The sequence below is a fragment of the Muscardinus avellanarius genome, assembly GCF_963383645.1.
Source record: "Muscardinus avellanarius genome assembly, chromosome: 16".
NCBI lineage: Eukaryota > Metazoa > Chordata > Mammalia > Rodentia > Gliridae > Muscardinus > Muscardinus avellanarius.
Genome location: NC_137802.1, coordinates 4,693,779 through 4,718,182, shown reverse-complemented (window position 1 = coordinate 4,718,182; position 24,404 = coordinate 4,693,779). Strand labels below are relative to the sequence as shown.

Here is a 24,404-nt window from a genome sequence, read left to right as displayed (position 1 = left end):
CTCGGCAACTTAGAAACCCTCGGCAACCCAGCAAGACCCCGTTTCAAAATGAAACATAAAAGCCGGGCGTGGTGGCGCACGCTCGTCATCCCAGCATTCGGGAGGCTGAGACCGGAGGATCGCGGTTCGCGGGCAGCCTCAGCTACTCAGTGAGGCCCTCTGCAACTCAGTGAGACCCGGTTTCAAAATAAAGAATAAAAAATAGGGCAGGGGGTGTAGCTTGGAGGTTGAATGCACCTGGGTTCCATCCCCAGACCCACAAAAAAAAAAAAAAAAAGAAAAAAAAGAAAAAAAAGAAACATAAAAAGGGCTGGGGGCAGAGCTGGGAGGAAGAGTGCCTCTGGTCCCATCCTCAGTACCAAACAACAACAACAACAACAGAAAATCGGGGTAATCTTTTCTACCCTGTTAGGGAAGGAAAATGCCCCAAACTAAAAATTAGGTTCTTCCCTGATATATATATATATGTGATGTGTATGTATATGGGGAATATGTGCTGGGAATGGAACTCAAGGACGCTCCTATCTCTGAGTTACACCCCAGCCCTATTTTCTTTCTTTATTCATTCATTCATTCATTCATTCATTTGCGGTTCTGGGGATTGAGCCCAGGGGCTTTCTACCTCTGAGCAATACCCCCCAGCCCTATTTTTATTCTTTCTTTATTTATTTACTTTTTTTTTTCTGTAGTACTGGGGATGAGACCCAGGGACATTCTACCTCTGAGCTACACCCCCAGATGGATTTTTTTTCTACTCTATTTTGAAACAGGGTCTCACTAAGTTGCACAGGGCCTCACTAAGTAGCGGAGGCTGTCCACCAACCTGTGATCCTCCTGTCTCAGCCTCCTAATTACTGAGATGACAGGCATGTACCCCCACACCCAGCTCCGTGTGTGTATGTGTGTGTGTGTGTGTGTGTGTGTGTGTGTGTGTGTGTGTTAGTTACTGGGGATTGAACCCAGGGCTACACCCTTCAGCCTTATTTTATTTTTATGTTGAAACAGGGTCTCACTATTCGCTGAGGTTGGGCTCCAACCTGTGATCCTCCAGTCTCAGCCTCCCAAGCACCACCATGCCTGTCTCCCAAGATGTATTTTATTTTATTTATTATTATTATTTTGTGTGTGTGTGTGTGTGTGTGTGTGTGTGTGTGTGTGGTACTGGGGTTCCCGGAAGCCCTTCTACCTCCAGGCTAAACTCCCAGACCTATTTTATATTTTATTTGGAAACAGGGTCTCTTAAGCCAGCGAGGCTGGCTCCAAACCAGCGCGATCCTCCTGTCTCCGCCTCCCAAGTGCGGGGATTACAAGCGTGCGCCACCACGCCCGGCTCAAGATGTATTTTAAAATAATTCAAATTTGCCAGGCATGGTGGCACACAGCTGCCAATGCAGTAATTGGGAGGCTGAGACAGGAGGATCCCAGTTTACGGCCAGCCTCAGCTACTCAGTGAGGCCCTGTGCAGGTTAGTGAATCCTTGTTTCAAAATGAAGAATAAAAGCCCAGCGTGGTGGCACATGCTTGTAATCCCAGCATTCAGAAGGCTGAGAAAGGAGGATCGCCAGCCTCAGCTACTTAGTGAGGTCCTTTACAACTCAGTGAGACCCTGTTTCAAAATAAAGAAGAAAAAATAGGGCTGAGGGTGTCACTCGGAGGTAGAACGGCCCTGGGTTTCATCTCCAGTACCACACACAAAAAAATAAAAGAGCATTAGTTAGGTCTGGCAGGGTAGCCCACACCTGTGATCCCGGTGCTTAGGAGGCTGAGACAGAAGGATCGCAGGTTTGAGGCCTGGCTCACCAACTGAAAGTCATGCTGTGTTTGTGTGTGTTCGGGGAGGCTGTCCCATGGTCCCCTCCAGGAAAGATGACTTTGCCCTGGCACGGTATCCGCCAGCTAAGGCCTAACCCACATTGTGCTCCTGGTCCCCGTGGGGGGCACTGCGCCTGGCTTAATGTTTTTGTTTAATTTCATAACATCGACAAAATGCACTATCTACGGGCTGCGATCTTCCTTAGGAGACCAGAGGCCTGTGTAACTAGAGATCCAGTACAATCGCTCTGTCTGAATGGTGGACAAAATTGCCTTCTGCCAGGATATATATATTATATATATATGTACTGAGACTAGAACTCAGGGGCCTTCAACCTCTAAGCTACACTTCTAGCCAGCCCTTTTTCTTTTTATTTGCTTACTAATTTTGTGGTATATGGGAACCTAGGGACATCCTACCTCCGAACTATACCCCCAGACCTATTTAATTTTTACTTTAAAAGAGGGTCTCACTAAGTTGTGGAGGGTCTCACAAATTGCTGAGACTGGCCACGAACCTGTGACCTTCCTGTCTCAGCCTCCCAAGTACTACGATTACAAGCTTGGGCTACCACTCCTGGCTATTATTATTATTATTATTATTATTAATTATTAGAAACATAATCTCACTAACTTGCTGAGGGCCTCGCTAAATTACTGAGGCTGGTCTTGAGTATGGAATCCTCCCATCTCGGCCTCTAGTGTACCCGCATTACAGGCGTGCACCACCGAGCCCACCCCAGCTGAGAAGGTAAACTGTAAAGGTACACGTAAACCGGGCGTGGTGACACACGCTTGTAACTCCAGTCCTTGGGAGGCTGAGACAGGAGAATTGTAGGTTCGAGGCCAGCCTCAGCTACTTAGTGAGGCCCTCTGCAACCTTAGTGAGATTCTGTTTCAAAATAAAGAATAAGCCGAGCGTGGTGGCGCACGCTTGTAATCCCCGCGCTTGGGAGGCCGAGACAGGAGGACCGCACGGGTTCGAAGCCAGCCTCAGCTACTCAGTGAGGCTCTCAGCAACTTAGTGAGACCCTGCTTTCAAATAGAGTATAAAATAGGTCTGGGGTATGGCCTGGAGGTAGAAAAGCCCCTGGGTTCCACCCCAGTACCACAAAATAAATAAAGAGTAAAAATCGGGCTGTAGCTCGGTGGTAGGATGCCCTCGGGTTCCATCCCCAAATAATAAAGCGACGCCTACCGAGACGGCCAGGGTGACGGCGTCGAGCTCCACCTTGCCCAGGTGTCCGCAGAAGATGGAGCTGACGATGCTGACGAGGAAGATCATCAGCTGGGCCAGGAACTGCGGGGACAGAGGGGCCGCTCTCAGCCGCCCGCCGCCCGCCGCCCGCCGGACGGCCCGCGGGGCGCACTCACCACGGGGCCCGCGAGCGCCGCCAGCGCCGCCGCCTCCCGCCGCACGTCGAGGGGCAGCGCGCCCCGCAGGGCCCGCAGGGCGCCGGGCCGCCGGGGGGCGCCGGGCGCGGGCGGCGGCGAGGCGGCGGGGGGCTCCGCGGGCGGCTCCAGGCGGCGGCCGCGCCGGCTCTGCGCCGCGGGCTCTGGCCACGCCCCCTGCCGCGCCGTCCAACCGCCGCCCGCGGAGTCCGAGCCGGGGGCGTGGCGAGGCGGCAGGGGCGTGGCGAGACCAGGGCGTGTGTGGAGGCTGGGGGCGTGGCGAGGCGGCAGGGGCGTGGCGAGGAGGCCGAGGCGTGGCGAGGAGGCCGGGGGCGTGGCGAGGATGGGGGCGTGGCGAGGAATTCGGGGCACGGCTAGGCGGCAGGGGCGTGGCGAGGCCATGGCGTGTGTGGAGGCTGGGGGCGTGGCTAGGCGGCAGGGGCGTGGCGATGAGCCAGGTGCGTGGCCGTGTGGGCGTGGCTACGGGCGGGGCGTGGCGAGAGTCTGGGGGCGTGGTGATGAATTCGGGGCGTGGTTAGGCGGCAGGGGCGTGGCGAGCCCAGGGCGTGTGTGGAAGCTGGGGGCGTGGCTAGGCGGCAGGTGCGTGGCGAGGAGGATGGGGGCGTGACGAGGAATTCGGGGCATGGCTAGGCGGCAGGGGCGTGGCTAGGACAAGGCGTGCAAGGAGGCGGGGGCGTGACGAGGAACCAGGGGCGTGGCTGTATGGGCGTGGCTATGGTGGGGCGTGACGAGATGTTGGGGCGTGGCCATGAATTTGGGGCGTGGTTAGGCGGCAGGGGCGTGGCGAGGCCAAGGCTTGTGTGGAGGCTGGGGGCGTGGCTAGGAGGCAGGGGCGTGGCGAGGAGGCCGGGGGCGTGGTGAGGAATTCGGGGCGTGGCTAGGCGGCAGCGGCGTGGCTAGGCCAAGGCGTGCGAGGCCCGGGGCGTGGCGATAAATCAGGGGGCGTGGCTAGGGGCCGGGCGTGGCGATGAGTTAGGGACGTGGCTAGGAGGGAGGGGCGTTGCTAGAAGGCCGGGAACGAGGAGGCTGGGGGCGTGGTGATAAATCCGGGGGCGTGGCGAGGGGGCTGGGGCGTGGTTAGACGGCCGGGGCGTGGCGAGGCGGCCAGGGGCGGGGCCTAAGCGGTACAAGGTAGATTGCTAAGGAAGATGTGCGCAGGGAGGGCCCGGAAGGTGGACATGGGCGTCCCTCGCTCCTCCCCACCCGGGGCGCACTTTCAGGATGTCTTCCTCCAGGCCGCAGCTGCAGGTGTGCTCAGGTGTCCTGACCCCCCACACTGTCCCACCCCATGCCTCCTTCAGCCTCCGCACCTGCAAGCCTCTGCACCTGAGGCTGGCCCCAGAGTGACAGGAGGGATAGGGGTCGGGGGAAACCTCAGGAAAGCTAGAGGTGTCCGGTGAGGAGGAGAATGGAGAGGTGCCAGGGCTGGAGGCCACTCACGGTACAAACCTTGAGGTGTGTGTGTATATATAAATATATATAATGGGCAGGGCGTAGTGGTGGTGCACGCTTGTAATACCAGCAATCGGGAGGCGGAGACTGGAGAATCACAGTTCACGGTCAGCCTCAGCTACTTAGCGAGGCCCTTGGCAACACAGTCAGACACTGTTTCAAAAAATAAAAAGACTAAAAAATAGGGCTTGGGGGCATAGCTCGGAGGTACAATGCCCCATGGGTTCCATCTTCGGTACTACAAAAAAATATCAAAGTAAAGAATAAAAAATAGGGCTGGGGGTGTAGCTTGGAGGTAGAATGTCCCTGGGTTCCATCCCCACTACCGCAAAATAAATAAACAAACAAACTAAAAAATAGGGCTGGGGACGTAGCTGGGAGGTGATATCCAGTACTGCTATCTATCTATCTATCTATATATATATATATATATAGAGAGAGAGAGAGTGTGTGTAAAAATGTGATTTAATGTGTATATAAAACATGTATATATTGTATATAAAATTTATATATATAAAATATATATATATATTCAGTAGTTGGGTTTTTTTTAATTAACAGTATCTAACTTTTTTTTGTGTGTGTAATACTGAGAATTGAAACCAGAGGCATTCTACCTCTGAGCTAACCCCCAGACGGATTTTATTTCTTATTTGGAAACAGGATCTTGCCAGGGTGATGAGGGTCTCACTACTTGCCTAGGGTATCCTCGAACCTGCGATCCTGTCCCAGCTGTAATCTAAGGTCTCTGTTGATCTCTGAAACCACCACCACTGGGAATTAGGGTTCCTTCTGGATCTTCGCAGCTCCCAAGACCCCCCACCACCACCACCACCATGACCCCACCTGAAGATTAAACAAGTGCCATCTGCAGTTAAAAAAAAAAATCTAGAACACGACGGCGGGGCGGATTTGTTGTAAAATATATTTTAAATAATTCACACGCTAAGACTCCTTGAGCACTTCGCCTGTGGGTTTGTGTCTCAGGAAACAATAAGCAGAAGAAATATAAAAAAGCTACAAAATATAAAAAGCTACAAGGAACGCAGTTCCCCCACAGTCCACCTCGGCTGAGACGGTGTGGATCACCGTGCCGGGTGTATCTTTCAGCGTCTGGACCGGAATATAGGGTGTACCTCTCCCCTTCATTAGAAAAATCTATCTTTGAGTTCTTAAACTTTCAAGTCCATGGGCACAACTGAGCCGCCTTAACTGAGGAGGAACTGCCACGGCTGGGGCGCTGGGTGAACTGGCTGTAAGCTGGACAGAGCAGGTGCTACCTGATTTGCGACGGTTCGGCCTACGATGGCTCCACGTGGGTCTTCTATGGGGCGACTGGGCTGCTGCAGTTCCCAGTCAACCCCACATTTCCCAGGGCAAACAACGGACATTCTGCACTGCGCTCCGTGGCTGCTAACGCTCAGGGTTTGCAGGAGAGGGATATTTTGTGTGTACATGGCTGCAGATGGGGGTAGGAGGTCTGGGAATAGAACTCAGAGGCATTCTACCTCCAAGCTACACCCCAGCCCAATTTTACTTTTTATTATAGTGTGTGTGTGTGTGTGTGTGTGTGTGTGTTTTACTGGGGTTTCTGGAAGCCCTTCTAACTCGGGGCTACACTCCCAGACCTATTTTACACTTTTTTTTTTTTTTTAATTTGGAAACAGGGTCTCTTAAGCCAGCGCGGCTGGCTTCGAACCTGGGCGATCCTCCTGTCTCCGCCTCCCAAGCGCGGGGATGGCAAGCGTGCGCCACCACGCCCGGCTATAGTTTCATTTATTATTATTATTATTTTTTTTTTGCAGGTCTGGGGATGGAACCCAGAGACATTTGACCTCTGAGCTACACCCCCTGCCCAATTTTTTATTCTTTATTTTGAAACAGGGTCTCACTAAGTTGCGGAGGAACTCACTGAGTAGCTGAGGCTGTCCGCGAACCGCAATCCTTCTGTCTCAGCCTCCCAAATGCTGGGATTATAGGCGTGCGCCACCACACCCGGCTTATTATTATTATTTTGAAACAAGGACTCGCGAGGTTGCTGGGAGTCTCACTACTTGCTGAGGCTGTCCTCGAACCTACAATCCTCCTGTCTCTCAGCCTCCCAAGTACTGGAATTACAGGCGTGAGCCCACCACACCCAGCTAGGATAGGGGTATTTTTTATTTTTTATTTTTGCAGTACCAGGGATGGAACCCAGGAGCATTCTACCTCTGAGCCACACACCCAGCCCTGTTTTTTATTCTTTATTTTGGAACAGGGTTTCACTGAGTTGCACATGGCCTCACTAAGTAGTAGCTGAAGCTGTCCGCAAACCACGAGCCTCCTGTCTCAGCCTACTGAATGCTGGGATGACAAGCGTGCGCCGCCACGCCGGGCTTGGATAGGGGTATTAAATTAAATGCATTGCCCAGCCTGTGATCCCAGTACTTGGGAGGCTGAGACAGGAGGATTGTGGTTCGCAGCCAGCCTCAGCTACTTAGTGAGGCACTTTGCAACTCAGTGAGACCCTGTTTCAAAGATAAAGAATAAAAATATAGGGCTGGGGGTGTCTCTCGGAGGTAGAACGCCCCTGGGTTTCATCCCCAGTACCTAAAAAAAAAAAAAAGCACCGAAATTTTTCTTTTTCTTTTTCTTTTTTAAGGAGTGAACCCAGGACCTCAATGTGCTAAGTGTGAGCTCTGTGACTGACCCAGGCCTGACTGTGTCCTTCTCAATGAGCTGGTTGGGGAAGTGGTCCCATGGTTACAGGAGAGTGTCTGTATTGACCGGTCTCTCCGGCATATCACTGAACTCGGACAAAGACTCTCACGAAAATCCCCACCAGCAACACTAAAACCATCCCCAGGACCAGGAGCCCTCGCGACAGCACCAGCTGTTTGATTGACAGTGTGTCGCTGTCCTTTGGACGGTCGGGCAAAGGTGGTTCCTGCGGCGTCTGCTGGTCCGCCTGAGTCTCGTCCTTTTTTCTAACGTCGCTCATTAAGATTTCTCCATGGTTTTCAGGACCCACTGTGGGAAGGAAAGAGAGTTCTTAGCAGCATGCAAGGAAATTCTTTCATTTGTATAAAAGGTGACATGAACTGGGCACAACAATGCCTGTAATCCCAGTACTTGGGAGGCTAAGACAGGAGGATCTCAAGACAGGAGGACCTCAGCAACTTAATGAGACCCCTATTTAAAATATAAAATAAAGCCAGGCATGGTGGCGCACGCTTACAATCTCAGTCATTGGGAAACCGAGACAGGAAGATCGCAGGTTCAAAGCCAACCTTAGCAAGTAGTGAGGCTCTTAGCAACCTGGCGAAACCCTGTCAAGATAAAAATAAAATAGGAGCCAGGCGTGGTAGCGCACACTTGTAATCCCAGCATGTGGGAGGCTGAGACAGGAGGATCGCGGTTTGGTGACAGCCTCCGCTACTTAGTGAGGCCCTCTGCAACTCAGTGAGACCCTGATTCAAAATAAAGAATAAAAAAACAGGGCTAAGGGTGTAGCTCAGAGGTAGAATGCCCTGGGTTTTATCCCCAGTAACACACACACACACACACACACACACACACACACACACACACACACACTTTTCAATAAATAGCCAGGCGTGGTGGTGCACGCTTGTGATCCCAGTGCTTAGGAGGCTGAGACAGGAGGATTGCGCAGGTTCAAAACCAGCCTCAGCTACAGAGTTAAGTCTCTCAGCAACTTAGTGAGACCCTGTTTCCAAATAAAGTGTAAAATCGGTCTGGGAGTATAGCCCAGAGTTAGAAAAGGCCCTGAGTTCCACCTCCAGTACTGCAAAAAAAAAAAATTTATAATAAAAAAAATTAAATAGGGCTGAGGGTGTAGTACAGAGGTAGAATGCCCCTTGGTTCAATCCCTAGTACCACCAAAAAAAAAAAGAAAGAAAGAAAGAAAAAGGAAGGAAGGAAGGAAGGAAGGGAGAGAGAGAAAGGAAGGAAGGAAGGAAGGAAGGAAGGAAGGAAGGAAGGAAGGAAAGAAGGATGGATAAGCCGGGCGTGGTGGCGCACGCTTGTAATCCCTGCGCTTGGGAGGCTGAGACAGGAGGATCGTGCAGGTTCGAAGCCAGCCTCAGCTACTTAGCGAGGCTCTCGGCAACTTAGTGAGACCCTGTTTCCAAATAAAATATAAAATAGGGTTGGTGGTGTAGCCTAGAGGTAGAAAGCCCCTGGGTTACATCTCCAGTATCATACACACACATAGAATGAAATGCCTTTGGAATGATTGCAGAAGTGCCACAAATTTGCAAAATAAATAAATAATAAACAAAACAAAAACTGAAGGCTCCTTATTCATGTATAGCATTTGTTAAATATATGTAGATGAAATAAACCCACCTCGAAGCGGTGTCACCTGACTCTCCCAGCTGTTTCGGGGAGCCCGGTGCCCGACTGCAAGGGGAGCTCACAGCTGCGGATGGAGCAGGCAGCCCTCGAGACCCACCGAGGCAGGCCTAGGAGCTGGGGAGTCACAGCCTACCTGGGCATCCAGGCTCCTGAGCGACCGCGGGATTCCCGTTCAGAGCCAGAGTCCCCTTCAAATTGGCATGCACCTGAGCCTGGAAAGGGGAACTCCAAGTAAGTCCACAGTCGCTACGTAGCACCGCTAAGAAACTCTACTTCTAGCCGGGCGCGGTGGTGCACGCTCGTCATCCCAGCACTCGGGAGGCTGAGACCGGAAGATCGCGGTTCGAGGCCAGCCTCAGCTACTTAGTGAGGCCCTCTGCAACTCAGTGAGACCCTGTTTCAAAATAATGAATAAAATATAGGGCTCGGGGTGTCGCTCGGAGGTAGAATGCCCCTGGGTTCCATCCCCAGTACCTAGAAAAGGTTTTTAAAAAATTAAAAATTATAAAGATATTGTATTTGCCGCCCAGCTTAGGAAAAGCCGAGCCATGTTCCCTGACAGGCAAAGCCGGAGCTTCTCTGGGTCACAGCTATGGAATCCTCTCTCAGAGATGGAAGTGGGGTCCGTGGTGGGGAAGGTTGGCTGGAAACAGCAGACAGGGAGAGAAAATGAACCAGGATCATATAGGATGCGCATTCCTCCTTCATATCCTCTGTCTGTCTGTCTGTCTCTCTCTCTCTCTCTTTTACAGGTCTGGGGATGGAACCCAGCCCTATTTTTTATTTTTTTTAATTTTGAAACAGGGTCTCACTGAGTTGCAAATAAGGCCGGGGGCATGGTGGCGCACGCTTGTAATCCCCGCGCTTGGGAGGCCGAGACAGGAGGATCACGCAGGTTTGAAGCCAGCTGTGCTGGCTTAAGAGACCCTGTTTCCCAATAAAAATATAAAAATATAGGTCTGGGAGTGTAGCCCGGAGGTAGAAGGGTTCCATCCCCAGTACCACCAAAATAAATAAATACATACATGCATACATACATACATACATACATACATATAAACTAGGCACAGTGGCACACACGTGTGATCCCCACGCTTGGGAGGCTGAGACAGGAGGATCGCACAGGTTCCAAGCCAGTCTTAGCTACTTAGTGAGGCTCTCAGCAACTCAGTGAGACCCTGTTTCCAAATAAAGTATAACATAGGTCTGGGAGTATAGCCCGGAGGTAGAAAGCCCCTGGGTTCCACCCCCAGTGCCACAAAAAATAAAATAGTAATAGGACCAGAGAGAGAGAGAGAGAGAGAGAGAGAGAGAGAGAGAGAGAGAGAGAGAGAAGAAGGAGGAGGAGGAGGAGGATGAAGAGAAGGAGGAGGAAGAAGAGGAGATTGAAGAGGAGGAGGAGAAAGAGGAGGAGGAAGAGGAGGAGAAGGAGGAAGTGGAGGAGGAGGAGTAAGATGAGGAGAAGGAGGAAGTAGAGGAGGAGAAGGAGGAGGATGAAGAGGAGGAGGAGGAGGAAGAAAAGGAGACTGAAGAGGAGGAGGAGGAGGAGAAAGAGGATGAGGAAGAGGAGGAGGAGGAGGAAGAAGAGGAGACTGAAGAGGAGGAGAAAGAGGATGAGGAAGAGGAGGAGGAGGAGGAGTAAAATGAGGAGAAGGAGGAAGAAGAGGAGGAGGAGGAGGAGGAGGAGGAAAAGGCGGAGGAGGAGGAAGAGGAAAAGTCCCTAGAAGAAGGGAGCTTGTGGCCCGTGCGCTCCTGTTTGTTTTCCAGATCCTGCTGCTGGGCGGGCAGTGAGCAGCTACCTGTTGACAGGCCTTCTTCCAGTTGAGCTGAGCGATATACACGAGAAAGCAGATGGCTTGGGAGACGGTGCAGACGATGATCCCGGCCCACAGACCTGAATGGGCGACACAGGCCACAGAGATTAGCGCCCAGGGAGACCTGCCCGCCATGGGAGGCTGAAACAGGAGGCTCAAAACCAGCCTCAGCTACTAAGTGAGGCCCTCTACAACTTAGTCCCTGTTTCAAAATAAAGAATAAATAATAGGGCTGGGAGTGTAGACTGGAGGTCGAATGCCCCTGGGTTCCATCCCCAGTAACACACACACATACACACACAGCAATCTGCTATGTGTGATGGGGCACACCTGTAATTCCATTACTCCAGAGGCTGAGACAGAAAAATTGCAGGTTCAAGGCCAGCTTCAGCAATTTAGGGAGACCCTGTTTCAAATTTTAAAAAAATTTAAAATAAAAGGGTTGGACACAAGCCAGACATGGTGGCGCATATCTGTAATCCCAGTACTTTGGAGGTTAAGACAGGAGGCTCTTAGGTTCACAGCCAGCCTCTGCAATTTAGTGAAGTCCTCCACAACTTAATGAGACCTTGTTTCAAAATAAAACAGTGCTGGGGGTGTATCTAAGAGGTAGAATGCCCCTGGGTTCTATCCCCAGAACCCTCCCCCCCAACACACACACACACACACACACACACACACACACACACACACACACACACATCTGAGGCCATTATTGTTTATTGGGGTTGTCTGTGAGAGCCTACAATATTCTAATAACTTTCTGGGCATGCTGAGTAGGTACACTGCGCCCCCTACTGGAAGCAGCATACTATTCAAAGTTATTTGACTATACTTTTCTCTAAACAGGGTCTCACTAGTTAGTTGAGTCCTGCTAAGTTACTGAGGCTTGTTCAAAACTGTTATCTTCTGAGCCGGGCGTGGTGGCGCACGCTTGCAATCTCCGCGCTTGGGAGGCAGAGACAGGAGGATCGCGCAGGTTCGAAGCCATCCTGGCTGGTTTAAGAGACCCTGTTTCCAAAAAAAAATACAAAAATAGGTCTGGGAGTGTAGCCTGGAGGTAGAAGGGTTTCTGGGAACCCCAGGACCACCAAAATAAAATAAAATAAAGAATAAAAAATAAGCCGGGCGTGGTGGGCACGCTTGTAATCCCTGCACTTGGGAGGCTGAGACAGGAGGATCGCGCAGGTTCGAAGCCAGCCTCGGCTACTTAGTGAGGCTCTCGGCAACTTAATGAGACCCTGTTTGCAAATAAAGTATAAAATAGGTCGGGGAGTATAGCCCAGAGGTAGAAAGCCTTTGGGTTCCATTCCCAGTACCACAAAAAATGAAATAAAATAAAAAATAGGGGAGGGGGTGTAGCTCGGAGGTCGAATGCCCCTGGGTAAAATGCCCCGGGGTTCAATCCTCAGTACCACAAATAAAATAAAATAAAATAAAGGCTGGGCGTGTAGCTTGGAGGTACAAAGACCCTGGGTTCCATCCCAGGATCACAAAGAGAAGGAATATAAAATATCTCCATAGCATTCTGTACCGATTGCCTGTTACAATGATAATATTTTAGATATATTGTGTTAAGTGAAATATATCACTAAAAAAATAGATTCCTCTGCTATCTCCATTAGTGACATCGTCAGCTAATTCAAAATATCGACCGTGCCAGAGGCTCGGCTCAGTGATTTTTTTTTTAGGATGATGGAAGCCCAGCGACCTCTGGCAAATCCATCCTCGAATTTTTCCTGTATTTTTAATTAAAATATTATGGAACTTGAGTAGAATGTGCAACACCATGAAACATGTTGGCCTGGAAGTTCTCCACGGTATCAGATGATCCTGGCCGCGCCTGCCAAGTGTGGAGGGTCTACACCGACCCACTAAGCTGTCACCGCCTCGCCCAGAGGACCACGTTCAGGTTAAAAGCCATTTATTCACCGTCCTTGTGACCCCAATTATTGTTTTAGAAACCAAAGCAGGGCGGTCATTTGTTTCTCTGACTTTTGAGAACAATTAGCAAGTTAAGATCATACATATTGGTGCATATAAGCCATTATCCAGGTTTCTTTTTTGTTTTGGGTTTTTTTTTTTTTTTTTTTTTTTGCAGGTCTGAGGGCATTCAATCTCCGAGCTACACCCCCAGCCCTATTTTTCATTCTTTAATTTGAAACCGGGTCTCACTGAGTTGCAGAGGGCCTCACTAAGTAGCCGAGGCTGTCCACGAACCGTGATCCTCCGGTCTCAGCCTCCCGAATGCGGGGATGACAAGGGTGCGCCACCACGCCCAGCCATTATCCAATCTTACTGAAATGATTAATGCTGTTGATTGTTGAAATGTGAAATGTAGCCATCATTAAGCTTGTAAATATCATCCAGGGATGAAAAGATATTTTAAGTGATTGCAAATAAAGATGTATAAAATTCAGTATCCGTCTGCAACGCACAAGCATAATCTAAGATGTCAAATACTGTGTTTTTTGAGAGATGTGCCATTTTCCCCTAGGTGTATCTAGTTACATTAAGAATGTAAATTTTCTTTTATACAGTACAAAAATACAGTTTTATTTGGCTTTAAAAATAAAAAGAGAATGATTAGCCCTGGTAATGGTGGATCATGTGGATTCGGTTCCAGCTTCCAAATGTAGCAAAGGATAAAGAGGCGCCCCGCCCCGCCCTTGTCTGGTCTGTACACACTGATCTCACCCCTGTCCTTCTGAGGACACCCACAAGGCACTGGGGTAGGATTACAGGCCCTAGGGATGAGGGAGACCAGGAGGATGCTGGGTAGCTGTCATTCCCTTCGAAACCCCAGAGGGCGCTGTTCAAAATCGTGCTGAGTCCAGCTGCCTGGCTCAACCTCACCAGTGTAGCCAGAGGAGGGCGACCTGGGCCCTGCAATCGCCCTGTTACAGTCTGACCATTGCAGGGGCTGTCACTAAAAGAACCGAAATGAAGCCGGGCGTGGTGGCGCACGCTTGTAATCCCCGCGCTTGGGAGGCTGAGACAGGAGGATCGCACAGGTTCGAAGCCAGCCTCAGCTACTTAGTGAGGCTCTCGGCAACTTAGTGAGACCCTGTTTCCAAATAAAATATAAAATAGGTCTGGAAGTATAGCCCGGAGGTAGAAAAGACCCTGGGTTCTACCCCCAGTACCACAAAAAAAAAAAAAAAAAAAAAAATGAACGGAATAAGCCGGGCACGGTGGCGCATGCTTGTAATCCTAGTACTTGGGAGGCTGAGACAGGAGGATCACAGGTTCAAGACCAGCCTCGGCAACTTAGCAAGGACTCCCAGCAACTTAGCAAGACCCTGTTTCAAAGGATAAAAAGGAGCCGGGCGTGGTGGCACACCACACTCTGTGATCCCAACTCTTCGGAGGCTGAGACAGGAGGGTCGCAGGTAGTGCTGACTGTCGTCAGTGTTGATGAAGTCTGTTTCAAAACGTAAGGGCTGCGGGCGTGGCGGCGCACGCTTGTCATCCCAGCATTCCGGAGGCTGAGACGGGAGGATCGCGGTTCGCGGACAGCCTCAGCTACTTAGTGAGGCCCTATGCAACTCAGTGAGACCCTGTTTCAAAATAAAGAATAAAATATAGGGCTGGGGGTGTAGCTCAGAGGTGTAATTCCCCTGGGTTCTAACTTCAGCACCACAATAAATAAATAAATAAATAAATAAATAAATAAATAAATAAGCCAGGCATGGTGGTGTACACTTGTTAACCCCAGCATTCGGGAGGCTGAGACAGGAGGATCCGGGTTCACTAACAGCCTCAGCTACTTAGTGAGGCCCTTTGCAACTCAGTGAGACCCTGTTTCAAAATAAAGAATAAAAAAATAGGGACGGGTGGGGGGTGTAGCCGGGAGGTAGAATGCCCCTGGGTTCCATCCCCAGTACCACACACACACACATACACACACAAATAATAAATAAATAAGTAAATAAATAAATAAATAAAGCGAAAAGGGCTGAGGGTGTAGCTTGGAGGTAGAATATCCCTGGGCTCCATCCTCAGTACCTCAAAAATAATAAATAAATAAATAAATAAATAAATAAATAAATAATACATACATACATAAATACATAAATAAATGGAAAGAAAATAAAATAGGGCTGGGGGTGTAGCGCCCACTCCTTCCCCTCCCCGCCCTTCTCGAAGAGGCAGAACAAGCCCGTAGGAAAAGCGGGGAATTCCAGAGTCGAGGGTCCCTGTGCCCCGAGGGTCCTCACGCTTACCAATCACGCCCAGCTTGGCCGCAAACATGAGCGCTATCCCGATGGGGAGCCCAACCACGTAATACCCGATGGCGTTGACGATGGCGCCGGCTTTCTGGTTTCCAGTTCCCCGCAGAATGCCCCCGCACGTACACTGCGGGCGGGGGACCTCCATCAGCTTGCTGGTGCCTCGGGAAGACCCCCACCACCCTGGCAGGGACCCACCATTGCGTGGCATTCGAACTTAAAAGACCATGATCACGGTGGCCTGTGCCTGTCATCCCAGTACTTGGGAGACTGAGAACGGAGACTTGAAGGATGGAGGCCAGCCTCAGCAGATTATCGAGACCCTCACAACTCAGTAAAAAAAAAAATTTTAAAGGGTCAGGATGATAACCAGGCATGGTGGCACACAGGCTTGTAGTCCCAGTACTTGGGAGGTAGAGACAGGAGGATCATAGGCTCAAGGGCCTCAGATGCTTAGTGAGGCCCTCTGCAACTTAGTGAGATCCTATTTCAAAATAAAGAATAAAAAACTCAGGCTGGTGGTGTAGCTTAGAGGTAGAATGGCCCTGGGTTCAAACCCCAGTTTTGGGAAAAACAAACAAACAACAACAAAAAAAAAGGGCTGGAGATATAGCTCAGAAGTAGAATACCCCTGGGTTCTTTCTCTAGTACAAAAATAAAAATAAATCCATGACCATGTGACAAAGCTCTGCAGAAGTTACCATGAAGCCAGGCGTGGTGGCGCACACTTGTCATCCCAGCATTTGGGAGGCTGAGACAGGAGGATGGCGGTTCGCGGACAGCCTCAGAGACTTAGTGAGGCCCTTTGCAACTCAGTGAGACCCTGTTTCAAAATAAAGAACAAAAAATAGGGATGGGGGTGTAGCTCAGAGGTAGAACGCCTCTGGGTTAAAGCCCCAGTACCGCAAATAAAAGAAAAAATAAGAAATAAAGCCGTAGTGCATCCTGCCCAATTCTGGGTTGAAATTTACCATCATCAGACAGAAGAAACGCAGGTTGCGGACCACAAAGGTCCTTAGGGGTTTCATACTCACAGCAAGACCTTCAAAGAGGTGGGACACGGCATAGATCGGGAGCACCTGAGCAACCAGCGCTATGATGTCTCTGTCCGGGAAACAAAGCACACGGCCATCGGTAGATGAGTAGGTTACGGACGCGGGCAGAGGAGAGCCACGACACTGCCAGGGCCCGGGCCCTTCTGCCCTGTCCCGTGCACACCGCCAGCCACAGTTCTGAGGTTGGCCCAAAAAGGAAACCAAGCTAGGTTGGTTTTTGAAGTGCTGGGGATGGAACCCAGGCATTTAAAAGCGCTCTGTCAGCCGGGCGTGGTGGCGCACGCTTGGAATCCCCGCGCTTGGGAGGCGGAGACAGGAGGATCACGCAGGTTCGAAGCCAGCCGCGCTGGCGTAAGAGACCCTGTTTCAAAAAATATATAAAATAGGTCTGGGAGCATAGCCCGGAGGTAGAAGGGCTTCCAGGAACCCCAGTACCACCAAAATAAATAAATAAATAAATAAATAAATAAATAAATAAATAAATAATAAAAGCGCTCTGTCAGTGAGCCACAGCCCCCCGCCCTATCTCCTAGCTTTTAGAAAAAATTTTAGCAGTACTGGGGATGGAACCCAAGGGCATTCTACCTCCAAGCTATACCCTCAGCCCTATTTTTTTATTCTTTATTTTGAAACAGAGTCTCACTGAGTTGCAAAGGGCCTCACTAAGTAGCTGAGGCTGGCTTCGAACCTCTGCAATCCTCCTGTCTCAGCCTCCCGAGTGCTGGGATGACAAGTGTGTGCCACAATGCCCAGCTACCATCTTTCTTTCTTTCTTCCTTCCTTCCTTCCTTCCTTCCTTCCTTCCTTCCTTCCTTCCTTTCTTTCTTGTGGTACTGGGGGTGGAACCCAGGGGCTTTTCTACCTCCAGGCTATACTCCCAGACCTATTTTTTTTTTAATATACTTTATTTGGAAACAGGGTCTCACTAAGTTGCTGAGAGCCTCACTCAGTAGCTGAGGCTGGCTTCGAACCTGTGCGATGCTCCTGTCTCTGTCTCCCAAGCGCGGGGATGACGAGTGTGCGTCGCCACGCCCGGCTCTACCAAGTTTCCTTTAACATGATTCCTTCAGCCAGGTGTGGTGGCGCACACCTCAAATCCCAGCTACCTGGGAAGCTGAGGCCGGAGGGTCAGGAGTTCGAGGCCAGCCTGGGCAACTTAGTAAGACCTTGTCTCAGAGGGCTGGGACTATAGCTCAGAGGGAGGGTACTCCTGAGTGCAATTCCCAGTTTTGCAAAAAACAAAAGTAGGCAGAAAAAAAAAAAAAAGCCAGGTGTGGCGGTGTACACTTGTAATCCCAGTACTTGGGAGGCTGAGACAGGAGGATCGCACAGGTTCGAAGCCAGCCTCAGCTACTGAGTGAGGCTCTCAGCAACTTAGTGAGACTCTGTTTCCAAATAAAATATAAAATAGGTCTGGGAGTGTAGCCCAGAGGTAGAAGGGTTCTATCCCCAGTACCACCAAAATAAATAAATAAATAAACAAATAAAAATAAAGAAAGAATAAAAAATAGGGCTAAGGTAGAATGCCTCTGGGTTCCATCCCCAGTACCACAAAAATAAAAATAAATAAATAAATAAATAAATAAATAAATAAATAAAACATCCAGCTGGTTGTGGTGATACACGCTTGTAATCCCAGGACTTGGGAGGCTGAGACAGAAAAATCAGGGCTGGGGGGCATAGCTCAGAGGTAAAGTGCCCTTAGATTCCATCATCAACACCGCAAAAAAAATTAATGAATCGGTTTCTATCAATCACTTCTCTGCTAACATCAGTGGACTTTCTGATTTTGCAAATGCCCTTGCTGGGCAGCGGCTCCCCCAGGCCCCCCACCACCATGAAATCATCTTTGGACTTAACCATTTCTTCACCACAGATTCCACGGTGAGAAAATTCGGGCACTCACCTATCGGTTGTAAAAATGTAGCCCATGAGATCCTTACAGCTCAACAGCAAGACGCAGAAGGTCACTGCGAATACCTCTGCGGGACAGAGCCGAAGAGACCACGCGGTCAGCGGGGAGGTGCGCAGGACACGGCCCTGGGGTCAGGCACACGGCCGCACAGGTGCCGGGCCCTGGGCACGCACGCACCCGTGACCAGCAGGGCCACCACGGTGGACTTCTTCGCCTGCTCGATGTTGCCAGCACCCAGCGCGTTTCCTACCCGGACGTTGGCAGCCACGCTGACGCCCATGGGGATCTGAAATGGAGAGGAGACCCCCGAGGTGGGAGCCCCACGTGAGAGCCCAGCCCTGAGAAGCCCCACATCTCCCTGGCCAGGCCCAGTCCTGCATGCACCTGCAGAGGCCAGGCGTGGTGGCGCACGCTTGTCATCCCCACGCTTGGGAGGCTGAGACAGGAGGATCGCACAGGTTCGAAGCCAGCCTCAGCTACTGAGTGAGGCTCTCAGCAACTTAGTGAGACCCTGTTTCCAAATAAAATATAAAAAAAAGAAGGTCTGGGAGTATAGCCCGGAGGTAGAAAGCCTCTGGGTTCCACCCCTAGTACCTCCAAAAAAAAAAAAAAAAAAAAGAGATGCACCTGCAGTATCCCTGCTCTAGCCGGGAACCCCCCAGGCTGATGAGAAACTGGGGTCCCAGCCAGTGATTCTCATCACAGACTAGATTTTTTAATTTTATTTATTTATTTATTTATTTATTATATATTTGGTGGTACTGAGATTGGAACGCAGGCTTTCTACCTCCGGGCTATACTCCCAGACATATATTTTATTTGGAAACAGGGTCTCACTAAGTAGCTGAGGCTGGCTTCGAACCTGTGCGATCCTCCTGTCTCTGCCTCCCAAGCGCGGGGATTACAAGCGTGCACCACCACGCCCGGCTTATAATCTTTATTTTGGTGGTACCGGGGTTCCTGGAAGCCCTTCTACTTCCAGGCTATACTCCCAGACCTATTTTTTTTTATATATATTTTTACTTGGAAACAGGGTCTCCTAAGCCAGCGCGCACGGCTGGCTTCGAACCTGCGCGATCCTCCTGTCTCTGCCTCCCAAGCGCGGGGATGACAAGCGTGCGCCACCACGCCCGGCTTATATATTCTTTATTTTGAAAAAGGGTCTCAGTAAGTTGCTGAGGGCCTAAGCAGCTGAGGCTGGACTTTGCTGCTGAGTGTATAACCTTTGCCACGGGAGGCCCCCACACAAGCACAGTCCTCACAAACCACCCAAGCTAGTGTCTGCTCTGAAAGACCACGGGTTTAAGCTTAAAAGAGATACACGGGAGCCGCGTTGCATCCTGGTTAGGAACTGGGATCCTGAAGGCAGAGGTCAAATTCTGGAGCAGCTACGTATCAGCTGTGTGACCCTGAGCAAGTTACTTTATGGCTCTGGACATCCACTGTTTTATCTGCAAAAAGACTTTAGACATGCCAGGAGTGGTGGCACACATCTATAATCCCAGGAATTGGGAGGCTGAGACAAGAATCCTTAGTTTGAGGACAGTCTCAGAAAGTAGTGAGACTCGCATCAACCTAGCAAGACCCTGTTTCCAAATAAAAATAAAAATAGAAGCAGAGCTGGGGCTGTAGCTCAGAGGTAAAATGTTCCTGAGTGTTTAACCCCTAGTACATATATAGTATATACCCCTAGTGTGTGTGTGTGTGTGTGTGTGTGTATGTATATATATATATATACATACACACACATATATATACATACATATATATGTACATACATAATATGTGTACATACATATATGTGCATACATACATATAAATATATGATATACATACAAACATATATCAAGAGAGCTAGCCACAGCTGGGCGTGGTGGCGCACGCTTGTAATCCAGCATTTGGGAGGCTGAGACCAGAGGATAGCTGTTCACTGCCAGCCTCAGCTACTTAGTGAGGCTCTTTGCAACTCAGTGAGACCCTGTTTCAAAATAAAGAATAAAAGCCGGGCGTGGTGGCTCACACTTGCAATCCCCACGCTTGGGAGGCTGAGACAGGAGGATCGTACAGGTTCGAAACCAGCCTCAGCTACTTAGTGAGGCTCTCGGCAACTTAGTGAGACCCTGTTTCCAAATAAAATAGAAAATAGGCCTGGGAGTATAGCCCGGAGGTAGAAAGCCTCTGGGTTCCACCCCCAATACCACTGAGAAAAAAACAAAAAATAGGGCTAGGAGTGTAGCTGGAAGGTAGAATGCCCCTGGCTTCCATCCCCAGTACCACACACATACACACACACACACAAAAGAAAGATAGCCACCTGTCCATGGGGCGGGCCACCCGACACTTACCATGTACACGATGATGGCCAGTTCATAGACAATGGACTGGGCCCCCAGCTCCACCATGCCCAGCAGACCTGGCGGAGAGAGACGGCTGAGCCCTGGCTTCCCGCAGGGCCCCAGGCCCCCCAGCCTCCGCCGCCCGCCCCGTACGGACCGCTCAGGAAGCTGCCGACCTCGTAGGCCCACCACTCAATGCAGACCATTAGCATGCTGGGCACGGCCAGGCGCAGGAAGGACGCCCAGTCCTGCAGGCACGCCACCGACCACCCTGCGGGCAGGAAACACGCGTTGCCAGCACCGAGCGCCAGAGCCAGCCGCGCGCCGTCCATCCATCCATCCGTCCAAGTTCCAAGACAAAGGCGACTTTACCTCCCCAGGTGGCTTTGTGCAGCTTTCTCCAGAGGATGTAGAGGAAGAGGAGGAGGGCCAGGGCGGCGTGGGCCAGCGTGTTGGCTAGCGCAGAGCCCCTGAAATGATGGTCCCCGTGAGGCCGTGCGCCCGGCCCGCCCGCGCTCCACCTTTCCAGTGAGGAGGGCAGCGTCCGGTCCCCGGGGCCCCTCTTCCAAGGTCCTCTTCTTGCGGATCGTTTTGGTGCTAGGGATTGAACCCAGGGGCGTAGGTTCTATCTCAAAGTCACACCCCCCAGCTTTTTTGAATTTTTTTTCTTTCATTATTGGGGATAGAACCCAGGAGCACTCTACCTCGGAGCTACACCCCCAGCCCCATTTTTATTATTATTATTTTTGGTGTGTGTGTGGGGGTCTAGGGATGGAACCCAGGGGCATTTGATCTCCAAGCTGCACCCCCTGCCCTAGTTTTTATTCTTTATTTTGAAACAGGGTCTCACTGAGTTGCAGAGGGCCTCACTAAGTAGCTGAAGCTGGCTGTGAACTGCGACCCTCCGGTCTCAGCCTCCCGAATGCTGGGATGACGAGCGTGGGCCACCGCGCCTGGCTTGGCTTATTTTGAACCAGGGTCTCACTAAGGTTATGATGGTCTTGCCAAGTTGCTCTTTCTGCCCAGGGTGGCGTAAAGAGGCCACGCTTGACCGGCTAAAGAGCCACTCTTCTTCATCCCCCCCCCCCAAAGCCACACACGAGCCATCCCGTCTCCCTGACCCAAAAGGAGGCCGGACTCACATCACCCCCAAGTGTAGTTGGTAGAGAAGCAGGAAGTTGGCGAGGGCATTGATGAGGTTGGCTACGACTCCGGTCACAATCTGAGGAAGGACGATTCCCTGGGACAAGAGATTCCACTGAGCAGGACACGGGTCAGGTGGCCTCGGGCCAGCAGGAGGGGACAGTTGGGGGCGCCCCTGCTGCTGCCCCAGCCTCCTATTCTTCCAGCCTCTCTCCCTCCTTCTTTATTTTTATTTTTGTACTGCGGGTGCAACCCAGGGGCTTTCTACCTTCAAGCTACACCCCCGGCCCTTTTCTTTCTTTTATTTTTTAAAATTTATTTATTTTGAACAGGACCTTGCTAAGTTGCTGAGACTGGCCTCGAACCTGTGATCCTCCAGTCTTAGCCTCTCAAGTACTGGGGTCACAGGCATGAGCCACTCCCTGTACCCACGTCGACATCTCAAACCGTTACAGAAAGAAACAGCCCAGCGACAACCTGGAAATGCCGATTGATGGGCTGGTGGTGTAGCCCAGTAGTTAGTACCTACCTAGCATACACAAGGCCCCTGGATTCCATCCCCAGTACTGCAAAGAAAACAAAACCCAGCCGGGCGTGGTGGAATATGCTTATAATCCCAATACTTGGGAGGCTGAGACAGGAGGATTACACGGTTTCAAAGTCAGCCTTAGCTACTTAGTGAGGCTCTCAGCACCTCAGTGAGACCCTGTTTCCAAATAAAAATATAAAATAGGTCTGGGAGTGTAGCCTGGAAGTAGAAGACCCCTGGGTTCTATCCCCAGTCTGTCTTTCTGTCTGTATGTCTGTCTCTCTCTCTCTATCTCTCACACATACACACACACAAATTAATAAACAAAAAAGGAATATCGACCTCCCTTGCTCTAGCAAAGGTCGTTCAAGGAGGGCTGGGCGTGGTGGCACACTTCTGTAATCCCAGTACTTGGGAGGCTGAGACAGGAGGATCGCGGGCTCACAGACAGCCTCGACTACTTAGTGAGGCCCTCTACAACTTAGTGAGACCCCTGTTTCAAAATAAAGAATAAAAAATAGGGCTGTGGGTGAGGCTTGGAGGTAGAATGCCCCTGGGTTGTTAGCAAGGATATATAAAGCTGGGTATGGTGGCACACCTCTGTAATCCCAGTACTTGGAAGGCTAAAACAGGAGGACTGGAGGTCCCAGGACAGCGTTAGCAAGTAGTGAGACAGTCAGCAACCTAGTGAGACCCTGTTTCAAAATAAAAATAAAAGAGGACTACACCTGGGGGTGTAGTTCAGAGGTAGAGTGTCCCTGAATTCAATCCCCGGTAACACACACACACACACACACACACACACACACACACACACACACACGATAGATAGATAGATAGATAGATAGATAGATAGATAGATAGATTCATTCTACCCTGGCGAGCACACAGGCCCACACTCTTCCACCCAGAGAGTTGATTTAAAATCAGAGCCAAAGAACACGAAGGCTTTAATCCTGATTTTGCCAATCGCAATATTTCCAAGTGGGCCCTGGAGGAGCCAAAAAAATGTTATTTTTTTTAATTTGAAGGTTAAACCCAGTACCTTTTTATTTTTATAAAATAAAATACAAAGGGGGAGGCCGGCCATCTCCCCCAGACCTTTTTATTTTTTGTTTTCAAACAGGCTCCAAGTTGCGGAGGGTCTTCCTGCTAAATGGCTGTGGTTAACCTCGAACCTGTGACACTCCTGTCTCAGCCTCCCAAGTACTAGGATTAAAGCAGGACCCCGATCCCATGAGCCTCTCAAAGGAAAGACAGAGTAGAGTGTGCATTACCTGGTTGAGCAAGTATTTAACTTGTAACGTATAAAGAAAGGTCGCCTAGGAGAAAAGAGAGGAAAGTTAATGCTGACCCCGAGCCGCGAGCAGGGAGAAGGTGGCTTGTGCCATAACCCAGGCCTGGCCGCCCTGGGCTCCATCCAAGCTCCGGTCCATCCAAGCACAAGGGCGGGGTGGGGTGTTTGAGGCACAGGAGATTCACCTCTCTCTCTCTCTCTCTCTCTCTCTCTCTCTCTCTCTCTCTCTCTCTCTTCTCCCTCCCTCTCCCTCTCCCTTTCCCTCTCCCTCTTTCTCTCCTTCCAGGGGGGACTGAACCTAGGGGGATTCTACCTTATCCCAGCATTTGGGAGGCTGAGATAGGAGGATCGCGGTTTGCAAATAGACTCAGCTACTTAGTGGGGCCCTTTGCAACTCAGTGAGACCCTGTTTCAAAAGTAAAAAGATGAGCCGGGCGTGGTGGCGCATCTTTGTCATCCCCCGGCTTGGGAGGCGGAGACAAGAGGATCGGATCGCGCAGGTTCGAAGCCAGCCTCAGCTGGCTTAAGAGACCCTGTTTCCAAATAAAATATAAAATAGATCTGGGAGTGTAGCCTGGAGGTAGAAGACCCCTGGGTTCCATCCCCAGTACCACCAAAAAGTAAAAGTCAAAAGATGAAAAATTAGGGCTGGGGGTGTAGCTCAGAGATAGAATGCCCCCAGGTTCCATCCCCAGTACCAGAAAGAAAGAAAGAAAGAAAGAAAGAAAGAAAGAAAGAAAGAGGGAGGGAGGAAGGAAGCCTCGCTAAGTTGCGGAGGTTGGCTTTGAATCTGTGATCCTCCTGTCTCAGCCTCCCAAGACCTTGGATTACAGGTGTGTGCCTAGTTTATCTTTTTATTATTACTATTTTATTATTTACTTATTGTGGCACTAGAGGTTGAATCCAGGGGTGTTCTACCTCTGAACTATACTCCAGACCTTTTCATTTATTATTTTGAAAAAGGATGCTGGGTGTGGTGGCACACGCTTGTCATCCCAGCACTGGGGAGGTTGAGACAGGAGAATCGTGGTTTGCGGCCAGCCTCAG

At 50.5% G+C, this 24,404-nt stretch overlaps 2 protein-coding genes across 2 annotated transcripts in view; both read right to left on the bottom strand.

Moving 5' to 3' along the window:
- The window catches only part of LOC308275562 (multidrug and toxin extrusion protein 2-like), a gene marked incomplete at both ends in the record, with an annotated part of 28,777 nt that extends 25,171 nt beyond the window's left edge, over positions 1 to 3,606 (bottom strand). The window contains 2 exons of the mRNA XM_080713926.1: positions 3,011 to 3,112; positions 3,187 to 3,606. Of these exons, the coding sequence (XP_080570052.1) occupies positions 3,011 to 3,112; positions 3,187 to 3,606 (522 nt within the window). The remainder of the gene's footprint in view (positions 1 to 3,010; positions 3,113 to 3,186) is intronic.
- A 3,853-nt stretch (positions 3,607 to 7,459) lies between these two features.
- The window catches only part of LOC308275561 (multidrug and toxin extrusion protein 1-like), a gene marked incomplete at both ends in the record, with an annotated part of 46,511 nt that continues 29,566 nt past the window's right edge, over positions 7,460 to 24,404 (bottom strand). Inside the window, 12 exons of the mRNA XM_080713925.1 lie at positions 7,460 to 7,686; positions 9,170 to 9,248; positions 10,836 to 10,930; positions 15,077 to 15,209; positions 16,117 to 16,186; positions 18,044 to 18,119; positions 18,230 to 18,338; positions 20,398 to 20,465; positions 20,546 to 20,659; positions 20,761 to 20,858; positions 21,531 to 21,628; positions 23,338 to 23,382. Of these exons, the coding sequence (XP_080570051.1) occupies positions 7,460 to 7,686; positions 9,170 to 9,248; positions 10,836 to 10,930; positions 15,077 to 15,209; positions 16,117 to 16,186; positions 18,044 to 18,119; positions 18,230 to 18,338; positions 20,398 to 20,465; positions 20,546 to 20,659; positions 20,761 to 20,858; positions 21,531 to 21,628; positions 23,338 to 23,382 (1,212 nt within the window). The remainder of the gene's footprint in view (positions 7,687 to 9,169; positions 9,249 to 10,835; positions 10,931 to 15,076; positions 15,210 to 16,116; positions 16,187 to 18,043; positions 18,120 to 18,229; positions 18,339 to 20,397; positions 20,466 to 20,545; positions 20,660 to 20,760; positions 20,859 to 21,530; positions 21,629 to 23,337; positions 23,383 to 24,404) is intronic.